The 16,174-nt window shown below is 37.4% G+C and overlaps 2 protein-coding genes across 3 annotated transcripts; both read right to left on the minus strand.

Moving 5' to 3' along the window:
- Positions 1-48: 48 nt before the first annotated feature.
- LOC112174885 (mitochondrial inner membrane protease ATP23) lies at positions 49-4,900 on the minus strand. Of its 2 annotated transcripts, XM_024312717.2 has the most exons (5): positions 4,488-4,900; positions 4,071-4,211; positions 3,906-3,988; positions 1,709-1,731; positions 1,563-1,670 (listed from the first exon to the last, which is right to left on the minus strand). In XM_024312717.2, exons 1-5 carry the CDS (start codon positions 4,602-4,604, stop codon positions 1,642-1,644), a joined length of 393 nt encoding a protein of 130 aa, XP_024168485.1. In that variant the 5' UTR covers positions 4,605-4,900; the 3' UTR covers positions 1,563-1,641. The 2 variants fall into 2 exon arrangements, with proteins under 2 accessions (XP_024168484.1, XP_024168485.1); XM_024312716.2 differs by having other exon boundaries at positions 49-1,731; positions 4,488-4,899.
- Positions 4,901-5,205: 305 nt separating this feature from the next.
- On the minus strand, positions 5,206-10,434 carry LOC112170257. The gene is made up of 5 exons (XM_024307477.2): positions 9,919-10,434; positions 9,636-9,741; positions 9,377-9,451; positions 6,552-9,283; positions 5,206-5,575 (listed from the first exon to the last, which is right to left on the minus strand). Exons 1-4 carry the CDS (start codon positions 10,419-10,421, stop codon positions 8,855-8,857), a joined length of 1,113 nt encoding a protein of 370 aa, XP_024163245.1. The 5' UTR covers positions 10,422-10,434; the 3' UTR covers positions 5,206-5,575; positions 6,552-8,854.
- Positions 10,435-16,174: the final 5,740 nt, after the last annotated feature.

Genomic DNA, 16,174 nt, shown 5'->3' on the forward strand with positions numbered 1-16,174 from the left:
TATATATATATATATATATATATATATATATATATATATAGGAAGCACACGGTTTACATTTTGACTTCTTGTTATACACCTATTATTGTAATCCAAATAAGAGATGATGACATTATACGCGTGAACCCGTGTGTTAAACCGGGTGGAAGCAGGTTGGAAACCTCCACTCAGAATCCTCGTTTTGTTTGATTCTCTTCATCACCTTATTTTGTGTAAGGTAAAACAAAATAAGCGTTTTAAATAGAAACAAATTAACAGAGCGCAAGTCATTTTCATGTCACAGTCATTTGTAACTTTAGGAAGTCATTTGAGACCCCAAGAAACCCCATTAATAATTGTATTCCAATTTATATCAAAGTCCAGCCAAACATTGATATTAAACCTGTATGCACAGCCGGGCACCTTGTTTTCCAAATTTCAAATAAGAGGTAACCCAGTTGAGTAAGGAAAATTCCATCTGAAACAACGCGCATGATTTTGCTGCATAATTCCTAAATTTGATCTAACCTGAATGGACTACATATATACTACCCGAGGATCAAGACAGTCAAAATAATGCAAACCGTTAAAAGTAATGTGCAATATTGGAAAATTCTAAAGCATTCTATTTAGTGTTACCTAGATTACATGTACCTAGATTAATCTTGCAAGTGTAGCAAATGTCTAGAATTCTCATGTATATAACCAAGTGGAATGGTCCAAAAATGTTTACAAGTTGTGGTTATTAATTAACAGCAAAGATCCTGCTATGTCAGGTTAAGACTCAACAACATGTGTATACGTATATGCTCTTGTAAATGAATCAAGCAAAGTAATCCAGCAAGCAATAATACAATCTAAAGTTTAAGATAATATTTGGACTTATCATTTATCTATATACATTTAGTGAATGACAATTGATTTAACTTAAAATAATTAAAAAGAAGCATATATTCATATCTCTCCGGGTTACCTTTTTTTTTTTTTTTTTTTTTTTTTTTTTGATTTGTCAATCACAGGGTGTCCTCAAAGGCTTCCTAGGCCCAGAAACTAATCCGTGCTCGGGGGATCTTGTCAAAACGCTTCCTCCCCCCTGGCCACCAAGAATATATTGGGATTTAACTCCAATAAGCGTCGGCGGCATTTGAACCCATTGTGAATGTGTATATCTCTCTTTAGGAGTTAGAAATCCATTAGTTGAACTTACATGGGTAGTTAACATAAGTTGATGTGATATATAGCTTAGGTCTCTTCGATGATAAAGTTAAGGTTAATCACTACACAAAACTGGCCTATAGCTACCATTGAGAATGGTGTGTGTTGATCCTATAGACACCAATGATTGGTGTGGGGATAGCAATAGACACCAGCTTTGGCACTATTAGTTGATGGTTTCTATTGCTGCCGTGACATATACCCAATAAACCACTATCAGATTTTTGGTGACTGAGAAACTGTGGGCCCCATCACCAGAAAACACACTTTTTCTAGCAATGGTGACCGCACAATTTCATATTAAAAAAAAACAAATTAAAATTAATATACCTATTCTTAATTGAAAAGCCCTATACTCTATGAACTTGCCTGAACTGAAAATTGCACTTGGTGCTGCAAATTTGATGGATTAATGAAAATTGTAGTTGTTGCTGCAAAGGGTCTTGATCAATGAAAATTGCACTTGCTGCTGCAAATTTGATGGATGAATGAAAATTGCACTTGCTGCTACAAAGGGTCTTGATCAATGAACTGAGCCTGATCAAAAACCATGTTATAAGGGTTAGCATGTGATATGTTTAATCAATAAACCCTGTTATAAGGTAATGTCAATTCATGATCATTTGCTAATCTGCAAAGGGTTTTGATCAATAAACCCTTCACTGCATATCACATTAAAAGGTATAACAGAATCAATAAAGTTGTAACTAGCAATTGATATCGAGTATCTAATGATGACTCCATTGGAAGACCAAACCAACTCATTCTAAAGGAAGGGCAAATAACATTTTGTTCAAATTTCGGCAAACGAAAGGAACAGAAAGTGACTACAAATGATACATTGAGATGAGTAATTTGGCACTTGGAGTATCATCTTTGCTATTTGTTTATGCAATATAAAAGAATGTTTTGTTGGTAGCAGTTAAAACAATTGAATCCAAATCCAATGGTGATTAAAATCTCAATAAACCTCTTATTACTTTTGGTGAGATGTTGCAAGGACAAGAGAAAAAAAATGATAATAATAGAAAGGATTAATTTCAGTTTACCCCCCTGAGGTTTGGGGGTGTCATCATTTCACCCCCTCTACTTTCAATTTTGAATTTTTACCCCCTAAACTTTTCAATTTCAATCAGTCTTGTCCAATTTTTACTGTTCCGTCCAAATTGGACGTTAATTTTGACTTTTGAGGGCTAAAATGGTCATTTCAACATAAAAAATTAAAAAAAATTAAAATTTTTTTTTTTTCTTTTTTTAGTTTTTTATTTTTTATTTTTTATTTTTTTTGTCTTCGACCTATACACCACAAATTATAATAGGTTTATAAAAACAAAAAATATTCTAGGTGGTTGAAAGCCGCTAACTGGTCTACGATATTTGTAATATATCTCCGATAAAGTGAAGAATTTTAGAATATATCCCCAATAAAGTGAAGAAATATCTGTAAAAAATAATTTTACACTTATTTGTAAATAAATATCTGTATATCTCCAATAAAGTGAAGAAATATCTGTGTAAAATCATTTTTAGTCTGCGATATTTGTGATATATATCCAATATTTATCTGTAAATAAATATCTGTAAAAAATGATTTTACACAGATATTTCTTCACTTTATTGGGGATATACATATATTTACTGGATAAAGTGTAAAATCATTTTTTACAGATATTTCTTCACTTTATTGGGGATATATCCTAAAATTCTTCAATTTATTGGATATATATCACAAATATCGTAGACCAAAAATGATTTTACACAGATATTTCTTCACTTTATTGGGGATATACACATATTTATTTACAGATAAAGTGTAAAATTATTTTTTACAAATATTTCTTCACTTTATTTGGGATATATCCTAAATTCTTCACTTTATCGGAGATATGTCACAAATATCGTAGACCAGAGAGCGGCTTTCAACTACCTAGAGTATTTTTTTGTTTTTATAAACCTATTATAACTTGTGGTGTATAGGTTGGAGACAAAATAAAAAAAAAAAAACAAAAAAAAAAAAAAAGAGAAGAAACAGAAAAAAAAAACTAAAAAAACTAAAAAACAGAATTTTTTTTTTTTTAATGTTTTATGTTGAAATGACCATTTTTAGCCCTCAAAAGTCAAACTTAACGTCCAATTTGGACGGAACAGTAAAAATTGGACAAGACTGATTGAAATTTAAAAGTTTAGGGGGTAAAAATTCAAAATTGAAAGTAGAGGGGGTGAAATGATTTCACCCCCAAACCTCAGGGGGGTAAACTGAAATTAATCCTAATAGAAAAGTCAAAATAAAAAGTCACAGCCTGGAACTTAAGTAATTGAAAAGAGCAGGACACTTGCTTACACTTATTAAAAACAAACACAAACAAACAGATCAAGCATTTTTAATATCTCAAACAAGTGCACATGGTAGATATCTATAAAAAATGGTCATGTTTGACACAACTCTAGGAACCATACAATTTAAGGAAGTGATAAATGTCACAAATATACCAAAAATGGTCACCTACAGCCTACTGAGATACCTAAGTCGGTGTAAACTATAAACAAGTGAGAGGTAGAATTATAAGAAGTCATCGAGCTCCCTTATTTCAAATTTTGAAAGACAAATTCACGAATCTTCTTGTTAACAGAGTATTCCACTATGTATGCAAATGAAGTAAGCAAAAGAGGGTATCTCAATTTCTTATTTAAATTGAAGCTGAGAAACTCACTTGTTCACAATTCTCGAATCTTCTTGGCACAGCAAAAATTCACGTTTACAGTGGCAATCACCATTAAGATGGCCAGCACGAATCTGTTCCAGAAATATAGTATGTAAATAAATAAACTCGAGGTTCAAATTTAAGGAAAAGAATCAATTTCTATTTGACTCACACCTCGCTACAAGCATGATGAGGCCAATTAGCCCAGTTCACCATTGGAGCAGCCCGACAATCATCAAAAGCATGAATTAGCTCATGTATCACTACTTGGTTGACCTCATCTTGCATGTTCATGTGATTACTACACACCATTATCTGAAAGACAAATCATTCACAAAACACAGCAAAGAAATTAGCCATTTTGTTCAAATCCCCCAAATTTCTTTCTATTATGAACCGCCACAGAACAGACACAAAAGGAGAAAATTAAAAGAGCTAGAGAGCAACCCAAATGACGCAAACACTCATCCTAGGAAAGACTTTAGTTCATTCCTCAACTAAGTGAATTTTGTCACATTTGTAATAATCAAAATCATTCCAATTTCAACACAAAGTAGTCGAAACAAAGAGAAAAGGTAAAATGTATAGTACCCATCCGCGGTGGGTGTATACTCCGGCAATCTTCTTCTCACAATGAACGGCCCAGCAAGACCCGTCTAATATCCCACACCCAGATTTCTCCAAATGCTCCAGCAGAAACTTCACCATCGGAGTAGATCCAAACTCGATTAAGACTGATGCTCCAACATAAACTTCACCGTTGGAGCATATCCAAAATCTATTTCTCCAGATGCTCCAACAGAAACTTCACCATCGGACCAGATCCAAAATCGATAGTGGGGGATCTGCATGGATTTTGGATCTACTACCTTGTTCATGATTGAGAGATCGAGAGATACAGGAAGGAGAAGGAGGACGAGAGAGAGAGAGAGAGAGAGAGAGATCCAAACTAAGTTTCTGAGGAGAGGGCTTTGCCCTTGATTTCACCTTATCTACACAAAGACGCGTTTGGTGAGTTTTGAATAGTTAGACAAATATTTGTTTTAAATTGCAGGGACACGTTTGTGGGCTTTGGTGAGTGTCGGACCAAAGAAAAAAAAGGAATGGTGAGTATTTTTTGGGTGCTGTCACCATTGATGTAATTGTGGGGATTGAATGGTAGCTATAGGCCATATTTGTTGTAGTGAATCTTGGAGTCTTGGACTCTATTACGAGATGAGAACAAGTGATACTTAGCCTATATAATTAGAAAAATAATCCCTGCTCTTACTACGCTTTGTTAAAGATGAAATATCTCACATTAGAAAAGTGACAAAAGATAATTTAACTTTTATAAGTGAGTAGATCACACCTAATTGTATCGAGGCTTTTTGTAATTAAAAACTCAACACATAACAGGTGGTTAAGTTGGGAAAGTATTGATACAATTGTGAGTCAAGGGCCACACTTGTCGTTGTTTTACACGTTTTTGCGCAAGTTTTTTTTCCCATTTAGAGAAGCATAACAGTAGTGAAGTGCAGAAGACCATTCCTAGGCTCCTAGCTTGTCGTTGTTCCCACTCTGCTGCTGCTTCCTTGGCTCTCTTTGATAACTCAGGGCAGGTGATGGGAGGACTTGGTCAATGGCATTGTTATTCCTCAACAAACCTCCTGTTGTTTAGGTCTTCCTCTTTGTTCTTTCTAGTGAGGAAAGTCCCATATTGAGAAAATTTTCATACATTCCAGGAAAATGCGCCAGACGAAGAATCATGAAATACTCCTTGACCAGCTGCTTCCTTTTTAGACTAAATAATTAGGGGATCCGATAGGGGAGAGGATCCTCTCCTAAGCAAAGTTTTCACCTGACCTTCCTAACCTTTTAATCAGATGAAGACAAGTGTTATTGTTTAATCCAATGGTCTACAATTACTCTGCCACTCCTACCACTCCTCACGTGTGCTTTTCCTCTGCAACTTTCTTTTCCTTCCCTTCCTCTCTCTAGTTCTTCTTTTCCTTATGTTCTTTGCTCTTACAAACCAAAATTGCATGGAAGAAATTTGATCCCACTATTTGTAACATCGAATTGCAAAAGGTTTATTATGACTTGACTTGGCAAATAAAGGGGATATGAAGAAAATTTGAGATCATTCAATTCTCTTTGTTTCGAGGAAAATAATCTGGGATTCCTTTTTCAGTAAAGCTTTAATTATCTGTGGTTTAGATGTTTTCAGCTCCTAATTTGAGATATCAACTTCACCCAAAAAAAAAAAAAAAATCAAAGAGTTCATTGGGAAAAAAGAATTTTAGCAAGTGCTCTACACGTTCTTCATCCCTCGAATTTGGGGTCAGTATTTTGGATTGATTCAGTCCTTGTCTGGGTCAATCGCTGATGGCTTTCAATGAAGAGGAATCGGAAGAGGGTGCCATTCAAGGGAGTGCATCCCTTACCCGTGTAGATGGTGGTGAGAGCAAAGAACAGAAGGAAAAGAATAACAGGAGAGAGGAAGAGAAGGAAAAGAAAGTTGAGGAGGAAAAGGACACGTGAGGAGTGGTAGGAGTGGCAGAGTAATTGTAGACCATTGGATTAAACAATAACACTTGTCTTCATCTGATTAAAAGGTCAGGAAGGTCAGGTGAAAACTTGCTCAGGAGAGGATCCTCTCCCCATGATAGTTACCTGTTGTTCTGGATTTGATGTAAACTCCCTTGGCACTTGTCTCCAGTTACCAAGTCTTTCCCAACGCCCAAAAGTTTGACCCCTCAAATTCTCCGAGGTTTGATATGATGTAAGCTCACCTATATCTGCAATCAGCAGTTGATTTGTTTTCCTGAAACAAAATTTAGCTATTCTCCCAAAACTGATACTCGTATCGATTAATTATTCATGGTTTCTTTTGTGTAAATATGCTCCTTCCGTGAACTGTGTCAATGTTTCTGTCCAAAAGTGACTAATAAGATCAGTACGTACTTTCGTATGTTATAACAGCAGGTCAGTACTTTCAAAGCTAAAAATATCACATGCTCTAAAAAGCACTCAATATTTTTGTCCGCATAAGAAGCGCTCATCTTGGTAAAGTTTTCTGCTATGAGCCGAAGCCACATATATGTTATGACTAATGGTAGAACAAGACTAACACTTACTATCAATCTCATTTGAAAAATGATAAGAGAAAAATCCATACCTACCATGCCAGAAAGATGACATGGGCTGCTGCCAGCTGCATGGTGGTGGCACTTTTTAACTGCTGTAAGCTGTTCATTTATTTTTCTCAGGTCATTGATAAGAACTTCCAAGGTGTAGAAATGAACAACCATTAGGACTCCCTAACTCCACTAATGATCATCAGGTAAGTGTAAGAGTATGCTTTTAATTTCTTCCTTTCCCTAATAAACCATGTAACAAAAGCCAATGTTTACTAGTACACCAAGTTTTTTGGTTTTGGTGCTATACTTTGACCATGTGGTTTCCAAGTCATTTTCCAAGCCAATATGGTTTGGTGTAAGTTCTGCATATATCAGCAATCAGCAATAGGTTTTCTGTCCTGAAACTATTTCATCGGGAAATAATAATTGAATAAAAAACAGGTATCCCTAAAGCCTGTTAGCTTTGTTGCATTTTGTAACAGACAATATGTGCCTGGAATCAATCTTGCCAAACTCAAAATCTTAGAGTTCGTTCATCACTTCGTCTGCAAAACTGCAAATACAAGTGAGACAAAGCAAGAATTTTTATCTTTCTTAATTATTAAAGAAAGAAGTTGACAGCTATGAGGATAAGCCAACTAAGAATTGAATGCACCTTAGACAATGTCTATAAGAAACCAAGGTTGCATATCAGTTAACAGTAACCAAATCATCTGCCAAATTGCTCCAGTGTTGCAAGAATTTCCTCCGATTTGCAATGTGTACATACTGTTTGAAAGAGTTGATGAGATGCACATGACAACTATATGGATGCTTTAACAAAAGATTATGGAAGGTGTAAATACTGGTCAATCTATAACCGCTATAGATACATCAAATGATCAAATATGCCATCTCTAACTTCAAAACTCAAACATTAATCTGCTTTGATAATACGTTCCTTGAATATTTGGAGTCTAGCGGTTGACTGACATGATATATATGGGCATATATATTTGGAGTAGTCTAGTTGCAAGAACAAGCAAAGCCAATAGTTGAGCATCCAAAACATAATGGAAAGCAGGAAACTGTAGTGATACACACTTCAATTTTAATCTACATCCCAGCAGTCAATCTTTGCAAAAGAAAGCTGAAGCTTCATTTGGTAAAAGCTTCTGCCATGTCACATATATAAGCCAGGAGGAAACGACCACCAAAAATCTTATAACAAAAATGAATGAAACCATTCCATTACTACCAACCCAAAGAAATATGACCTCTCTGAGATCTACAATTTATGCCGGAAAGGTTCGAAGATGAACTAATTTGGAAACATTGGGCAATTTTTCTCAGGGGAATACAAACCATAATATAATCATACCGATATCCATGGCCAACGACCTCCACTCCAGCCAACCCTTGCTTAATGAAATGGTTATGTGAAAGAAAATGAAAAATAATCCTGAATAGTACTTTCCAATGATCCAACTGTGAGTTCTTTTGCAATTGGTTAGATCTAAAAACAAAATCATCACTTCAGTCCAGATGGCAAAACCTATTCGTATTTTCTCGCATAGTACAGTAGAACAAATCATGTTTATAATCATACGGTAGAACAAATCATGTATATAATCGTAAGGTTATCATCATTAGGCTGGTATAAGTTGCTATAGTTGCTTGATACTAACTGTGTAAAAACTCATTTAGGCTACAAACATAAACAGAAATTCGCAACAGATGGATACAAGTAATTATATGCCCGTATCTACCTCAAGTTGTTCTCAAAAAACCATCACAAAGGTTCATTCAATCACGATTATGTACTCTTTGTGTTGGCATTTACTTACAATAGTCTGATCAACAATGGTTTTGATTCCTATTTAGTCTTGAACCAGCCAAACAGAAAAGAAAGATTGCTGGTAAAAGTGAGAGTTTTATGGGACTATCAGCATGCCAAGAGAAGTAAATGTATTGAGTTATAGAGCATATGCACTGAGCGATGCTTCCAATTAATCCGTAAATCTCAGGGAGAGTACCGAAAGGCATGCTAGTGTGGGGATGTGGATAATAAAACCACCAGAGCTTTCCGAACTTCTTCAATACTACTCTATTCTTTATGCCCTTGTAAATGAGCTCCCAAATGCAAGTGAACAAGGCTGCAATAGAAAAAAGCATACCAAATAGTGCATAGTGTGGCTCACTTGAGGAGGAAGCCTGATCAAAAGCCGCTGACAAGATCTCTAGGCCAAGACTAGTGATCAAAAAGTTCCACTCTACTGAAGTAGCCTACAATAGTATAAATTAAGTAAAGAGATCAATTAGTTTTGAAAAAAAATGCAATATAAAAAATGTTGGTTAACTATAATTCTGAGTTTTTACCGTCACATCTGTAATGTTTATTGGATGGTTATGATCATGGTTGTCCTCATTAACACTAATGCTAGTGAATGCGACCTGCATATGTCGAACTTTAGTTAAGAAATACATCTATGTTGCTTCTAATTCCCTTCTACAATTTGCAAGCAGAGGACTGTATCTTGAAGAACGTTTGATATGTAACTTGTAACCAAGTGTGACAACGTTATTTGGATTGGTTAAAAACAGTTTTATTTCATTCAAGTCTAAAGCAAATTCTTACCAAGTTGTGTGTGGACGTCGGGTGCAGTTTTTCCGTTGGACTGAGTCTAGAATGTAGTTTGTTCCACAGTGCTTCAGTAATTTCTTCTATAACCTGTACTTCATTCCTACCATCAAGAAAAGGAAATGATGAATGCTCAGATCATCAGTTGGTCTATCTTTGGTAGCTAAAAGCCTGTAAATACAACTGCTCAACCCTTAAAAGCATACGCTGTCGGTGAATATATATGTCAACAATGTATATCAAGCTAACACATCAACTCATAATTTATTACAACCGTTACCTATCATTGGTAGTCCATCCAGCAAAATTGCACACTTGGGTTAAAGCATCTCTCCAGGCTTGAACCTTTTCCAAGTCATCCTGAAACCTTTCTTCATGCTTTTCAAATGCTTTCTCAAAAGTCCCTTTTTGTTTTTGGACATGGAACAGATTAACATCACGAAATACCGGCAGAATCCTGTTCCTATCTTTTATGCACTCTAGAATTTTTGAAAGTTCATTCAAGCGCTGGGGCGAAGAAGCATAGTTTTGCGAGAGAACAACAATGGCAAACTGAGGAGTTGTGTTTCTTTGCAATTGTTGGCCATCCTGGAAAGTACAAATTCCTCGAGACAGTTGGCCATCCTGGAAAGTACAAATTCCTCGAGACTTCAATTTGTGGTACAAGTGGTCGGAGAAAATGTCTTCATGGTCGCAACTTAGGAAGACATCACACGCCCATAGAGAAGTAAGAGGAATAGATATCCGTAATGGAATAGATACTCTTCGCTTGTTCAACACCATCGGAAACTTACAATTTTGCTCAACTGCCCGAGTGCTTAAAAAGTTAGAAGTAAAGTCCTTGGGACCCACACGTTTTCTATTTTTTTCTTGTTTTTGGTCAATCACACGTTTTCTATTAGGTTATCACTTATCAGCGATGCGGCCGAATGGCCGATGCCTTTACGTACACGATCTTTACATTTGTGTTTAATAAAGTCATAAAACTTTATATAAAAGATGAAATTTAAGTTATTAAAAAATGAAATATGATGTGTGAATTGTAAAATAAGGAGTGTGCATTCAACTCTCCTTGTGTTTTTGTCAGCAAAATCAAATAAATTTGAGTAGTTGACAATGATAAATCACCAAAATGGAAATGTGAATTTAGGTCTCGTTTGGTACACAGAAATAAAAGTAATTTCTTTGTTTTTTCCATAAATAAAAAAATTGAATTTGTCAAGAACTTTCCATTCCGATGATGTACGTAAACATTAGGAAAGTTATCAGGGAAGTTTATAAAAAATTTGTAATTAATTCAATAAAATAATATTTTGTGAGTAATAAATGCAATGAAAGAATGAGGGAAAGTGAATCACTTTAGTGTTTGGAAGGAACCACATTTCTCCTTTACTTTTCGCGAATCAAACGTAGCTTTACTGTAAATAAAGGACAGAGAAAGAAGCATTTACGCAATTGTTTATTATACATATTTGACTTCAACAAAAAATATTTCACTTCTGTAGCCCCATCTTGATCATATGTGCTTCAGTATAAGGTAGCTTTAGACCAACTTGCATCCCTTCCATCTGATTGAGTATAACTCCATTTGAAATGTCTAACAAGATAAGCTAATGGATGAAATACACCATTTGTTCACGAAACTCATGAGCAACATTAGTCTTCCTAAGGAAACCCTAATACCCCAAAGTCTGGTTTTTTTTCCACTTCAATATTTGATCTCGTCCGGCGGCGCCTCGACTACTGCTGGCCTTCGGCCTCGCCATAGTCTTGGGATTTGCTGCCGGACGGGTATTCGATTCGATTTGGTCCGAGGATCGTCGATGGGTGGTGCGCTTTGGATAGTTTCTCGACAGCTCGACCTTGGTTTTTTCTGGCTGCATCTCCATCAGCGGCGTGGGTGTGTTCATCAAGACCAGCAGTATTTCAGACGGCGTGTTTGCCGTATTTCTGGTGTGAGCTGTTGCGACGTGAGGCACAACGGTTTAGGCAGAAGCGTGTAGGAGTCGCGGAGGCGTAGATCGGCGAGGCACAGGTCCAGCAGTGCCGCTGGGATTATGACGTACGGCATGTCTTCTGAAGCATTAACTTGTGGCTTACGACATGTCGTCGAGGTTGATGGGCTGGTGCCAGACCAGCTTGATGGGCTATGAAGTTGGACTATTCATTTGGATGCTCTTGGGCCTGCTATTTTTGGGCTAGGGTTGTTGCCCTAGGCCTTTACTATGTTTTAACTTGTCTTTTACAATAATTTCCTTGCTAAGCACAAATGTGCACCCAATATCTCTTTATCATCTCTGGAGTAGTACCGAATGAGCATATCCGCTATCTCTACATATTTGATTGTACAATGAGTAGGACTATATGTACGTACCACTTGTAGGTACTACCACTAACTTCTTGTCTATCTTTAAATGATAGCGGAAGGGTATGTAACGGCCTATTGTGGATTGTGATGAATATATTATCCCGCCCCCGTGGCATTACTCAAAAAACATTTGTCTTCCCAAGTAAACCAGCATATATAGGCTGTGATATCATCAACAATCCTTTATATAATTGAAGTGTCTTCCGTAGAGGATAGTATAGCAGCCACAAGGGAGTGAAGGGACCTAAAGCTCAGCAAGGTTGAAGTGTCTTTACTACATAATATGTTTTTGTACCCCTAAACTTAGCATTTAAATCTCAACCACCAATTTTCTTATATTTTTTAAATACTCAATATATTAAAATGCCCTAAGTTTGAACCAATATTAGAGTTCTCCCATGACTATATTACAAAGACAAACTTGCTCTTAAAAAAATCCAATAGAAATATGACCTAGTTCTCTCTGAAAACTAGGGTAGAGGTCGGCGGCTAGGGTTTCGTCGATCTGAGGATATTAACGTCGAGGACGACGATTCTCGTAGATCAGAGGCATGATGGCAGAGGCTATGGCGGCTCGACTGGTGGTGGCACTTGCACTGACAGATGATGCGGTGGTGGAGTTTGGGGAAGCTGGAGCAGCGGCCTTTGCTACGTCTGGCTTTTATCTGGTGGGTCGTATGTTGGCACCTAGGGCAGAGGATGATGCTGGATTGCCCAAGGCGATGGCGGCTGTATGGGGCCTGCGTGATCGTCTCTCGATCACGAAGGTTGAGGGGGACCGGTTTCAATTCCGTTTTGCGGTGAAGGAGGAAGGTCAGAGGGTTCTACACGGTGGCCTATGGCATTTCAAGAACCGGATGCTCTTGCTGGAGGAGTATGACGGCTTTGGGTCGCCGAAGTTGGTTCCACTGAACTCATTGGAGGCATGGGTCACGGTGCGACGTCTACCTCCACGCTTGCGGACGGAAGAGTCGCTGATGCTGATTGGATAGTCGATGGGACGGTTTCTGCGAGCAGAGAAGTTTGCACTACAACGGGGTTCTCCTGAACAACACTTCCGGGTCCTCTTGGATGTTCGTCAGCGTCTCTAGGGGCAGCGGACTATTGGCTTTACAGAGACGGTAAGGGCGGAGGTGGATCTGTTCTATGAGAAGGTCAAAGGGTGGTGCAGAGAGTGTGGACTCTTCGACCATGGTGATCGGGTGTGTGATCAGTTTCTGCTTATGAAAAGCGGGGGTGTGATGACAGGAACTACAGGGCTGGTATTGGGGGGTCAGGTGACTCCGGCGGTAGCTAGGAAAGAGCCGTCTAAGGTGATCCTATCAGAGACTCCTAGGTGCAGCGCTGGTGTTACGGTGACACCTACATCTACACTAATTCTGTTAGGGCAGATGGCAACAGATGGAGGGCCAAATTTCATGGATATTGTTGGTCGGTCCATGGAGATGCTGAAGGGGATACCAAGCTGGAATGCTCCATGTCCCATTCAATCTGGAGCCCCACTGACTATACCGGTGGCTCCCAAAGCTATAGAAGCAGCACAAGAAAGTGGTGTGAAGCGCTCAGCTTTTTCTGTGCAAGCTCGTCCAGGTAAGAAGGCTAAACTGCGTTCTGATTCTTCTGCGTTAATGTGCTTGGATGTGGAGGAGGGTTTTGGCTTACCTAATGATAATGGGAAAGTGAAACTCTCACCTTTGAAGACTAAGAGGGGTAGGCCTAAAGGGTCCAAGAATCAGTTAGGACCAAAGGTTCGTAGTAAGAGAGTGGTTCGGAAGATTAATTACTATTGCTGAGACTGCTGAAAGACAGGTGGGCAATGACTTGTCTGTGATGGGCGAAGAAAACTCCATCGGGGGAGAAAGTGGTTTCTGAGGAGGTATATGTGAGTCCTCTCCTGATGGGGATGGCTTCGGGTACAGCTCAAGAATGAGTTTTGTCGCCAAAAATATTCGGGACATCTTGGCCTTTTGATTCTCTAGGATGTTCTAGGATAGATTTTGGCACGGCTTCATGATCTTTAAAAAAGTTGAATTACTTAGGTAGTGACTCTTTTGACAGTCCCACAGGGATGGGTCATTATGTGTAATTTCACTGATCAATGCAATGAGTTGACAATTCTCTCAAAAAAAAAAAAAAAGAGTTCTCCCATGACCATCAAAGAAACGAAGTTCAAATCAATTGTTTATCGGAGGGCAAGGAAGAGACGTGGTCTGGTGATTTCTCCCAAGGATTATTCCACTATGTACAGGCGTACAGCTACTGAAAGTTCTGTAATTCATTTTGATCAACTCAACTTGTAAAGCAAGCATTGGATACCCTAAACCCTATTTGGTGTTCTTAATTGCACATTCTTGATTTTAAACTAGGTACGAATTATCTAGTATTGTATTTCAAATGTAGTTTTACCACTTAATGCAATTTTTTCCTATGCTGCAGCATGTGTAATATGGTTGATATATCTTGAAAAGATTGAAAACTGTGAATTTTTTATTTTATTTTTTTATTTCTAAAGCAATCTAGGTTGGTGTTAACAAGTGTTAAAACTTGGAGTATCCAATCTTTATCAGAGTTTATTTCTGTGAGTATAAAAAATGGACTACTGTCTTGGATCAATTCACCGTCTTCATGACTGCGAGAAAAGAAGCAAGATGTTCTTAATTAGCAGGAAAACATGGAATGGTTAGCATAAACCTGTTCTAAGCTAGTTCCAACCAGTCTGTTCCAAAGTCCAAACCACTGGTGAAGGGGTCACCACAGGCTTAGACAGCTGATTTCTGTGTCCCTATAAGTTGAAGGCCCTAAAAAGTAGTTCCATTGATCAATACTCTGGCAATTGATACGTCAAGGGACCGGTCGAACTGTTTTGGCTCCCAAAGAAGCTTCTACATTTTTGGTATTGGTTAACAAGTCAAATAGAAAATTTCGTAATTTAAACTCTAGCAGTACTGTTTCCAGGGACACAGTTTACAGTCTTATGATGTTTTTGCAGTGAGTAGCTCTCTAAGCGACTGGCAACATTTGGAGCCAGCTTGTTTCGAGGAAATTTAAGCTGGTCTCTTCATCCTTTCCATCCTACATAACTTGCCGCTTTCAATTAGTTCCATGGAAAGCTTTTAATTGTGCTGTCCAGGTACCAGTTAATAATTATGTTTCACAATCAGTCATCACTAATTGCTTTTTAAATATAGGAAGGGAATTGATAAAGTGATGTTTTATTTTTTCATGCAATGGATAGGATTAGGATGTACAACATGCTAGGCTAGCTGATAATCTTAAAAGGATAGATCATCCAACAGAAATTCTTGGAATCACTAAGAATGAAATATAGCAAGTTGTTGTTTTTATTTTTTTATGAAGATGAAACACAGCAAGTTACCAGGCAGTGAAAGTGATAAACTCACTGATGAACAACTGAACAAAATCACCCCATGCCACTTTCTATCAAATCAAGCATCTCCAAGGCATTGTCATGAATATGAAACATATGTTTTCCAAAACTAGAGAGATTTCTTAATGAGGAGTTTGGGAGAATTACCAGCAAAGTCACACCCATCTACTATGTCGATTACTTGCTCCTTATTCTTTCCCTTATGGCAACATGAAATGCTCAGAAAAATTCTCTTCTCCATTTCTCATCTAGTCCATACTTCCATCTCACTTAGTCTGATATTATTTCAAAAATTATTGTATTCTGTTTTTCCAATGCCATATGTCATGCATCTTGACCTCTCTTATACAATGAATATGGAAAAATTAAGAGCTAATGGGAGCTTTGGCAAAGTTCATGATCTAAGAACTCAGATAGCACCAGATAATATTCTTCAGGCAGCTGTTCTCTTGCTGATAAATTTTATCTATACCATTTGCACTTGGCAAGAAATTATCTCTACTTGCTATGGTGGTTATTCTGAAAAGCAAACCAGTTGTTTCGTCCTACCTAGTTCCAGCTCGTTTAACTGATTCACAATATCAAGAATAAAGAGGAGCTTTTCATAAAGTTTTTTTTTATCCCAATGTGACGCAGTTGGAAAGATCACCTAAGGTTTACAAGCAATAAACCTAAAATAAAGATTCTGGAGTCCACCTAATCTCAATTTGATTGATAATTTGATAAAAGATAGTTCTGCAACCGTTTAAGGTTGCTTATATATGAGAAAAGAAACCCTAG

This window comes from Rosa chinensis, chromosome 6 (assembly GCF_002994745.2).
Source record: "Rosa chinensis cultivar Old Blush chromosome 6, RchiOBHm-V2, whole genome shotgun sequence".
NCBI lineage: Eukaryota > Viridiplantae > Streptophyta > Magnoliopsida > Rosales > Rosaceae > Rosa > Rosa chinensis.

Excerpts from the sequence above, each read along its gene's own strand:
- LOC112174885 (XM_024312716.2), bottom strand. The coding sequence starts at position 4,604 with ATGGTGAAGTTTCTGCTGGAGCATTTGGAGAAATCTGGGTGTGGGATA. Across the intron at positions 3,989-4,070 it reads CTCATCATGCTTGTAGCGAG|ATTCGTGCTGGCCATCTTAA; the intron begins GTGTGAGTCAAA and ends TTTCTGGAACAG. Across the intron at positions 1,732-3,905 it reads GATTCGAGAATTGTGAACAA|GCTCAGTTCATTGATCAAGA; the intron begins GTGAGTTTCTCA and ends GTTTTTGATCAG.
- LOC112170257 (XM_024307477.2), bottom strand. The coding sequence starts at position 10,421 with ATGGTGTTGAACAAGCGAAGAGTATCTATTCCATTACGGATATCTATT. Across the intron at positions 9,742-9,918 it reads GGATGGACTACCAATGATAG|GAATGAAGTACAGGTTATAG; the intron begins GTAACGGTTGTA and ends TCTTGATGGTAG. Across the intron at positions 9,452-9,635 it reads CGACGTCCACACACAACTTG|GTCGCATTCACTAGCATTAG; the intron begins GTAAGAATTTGC and ends CGACATATGCAG.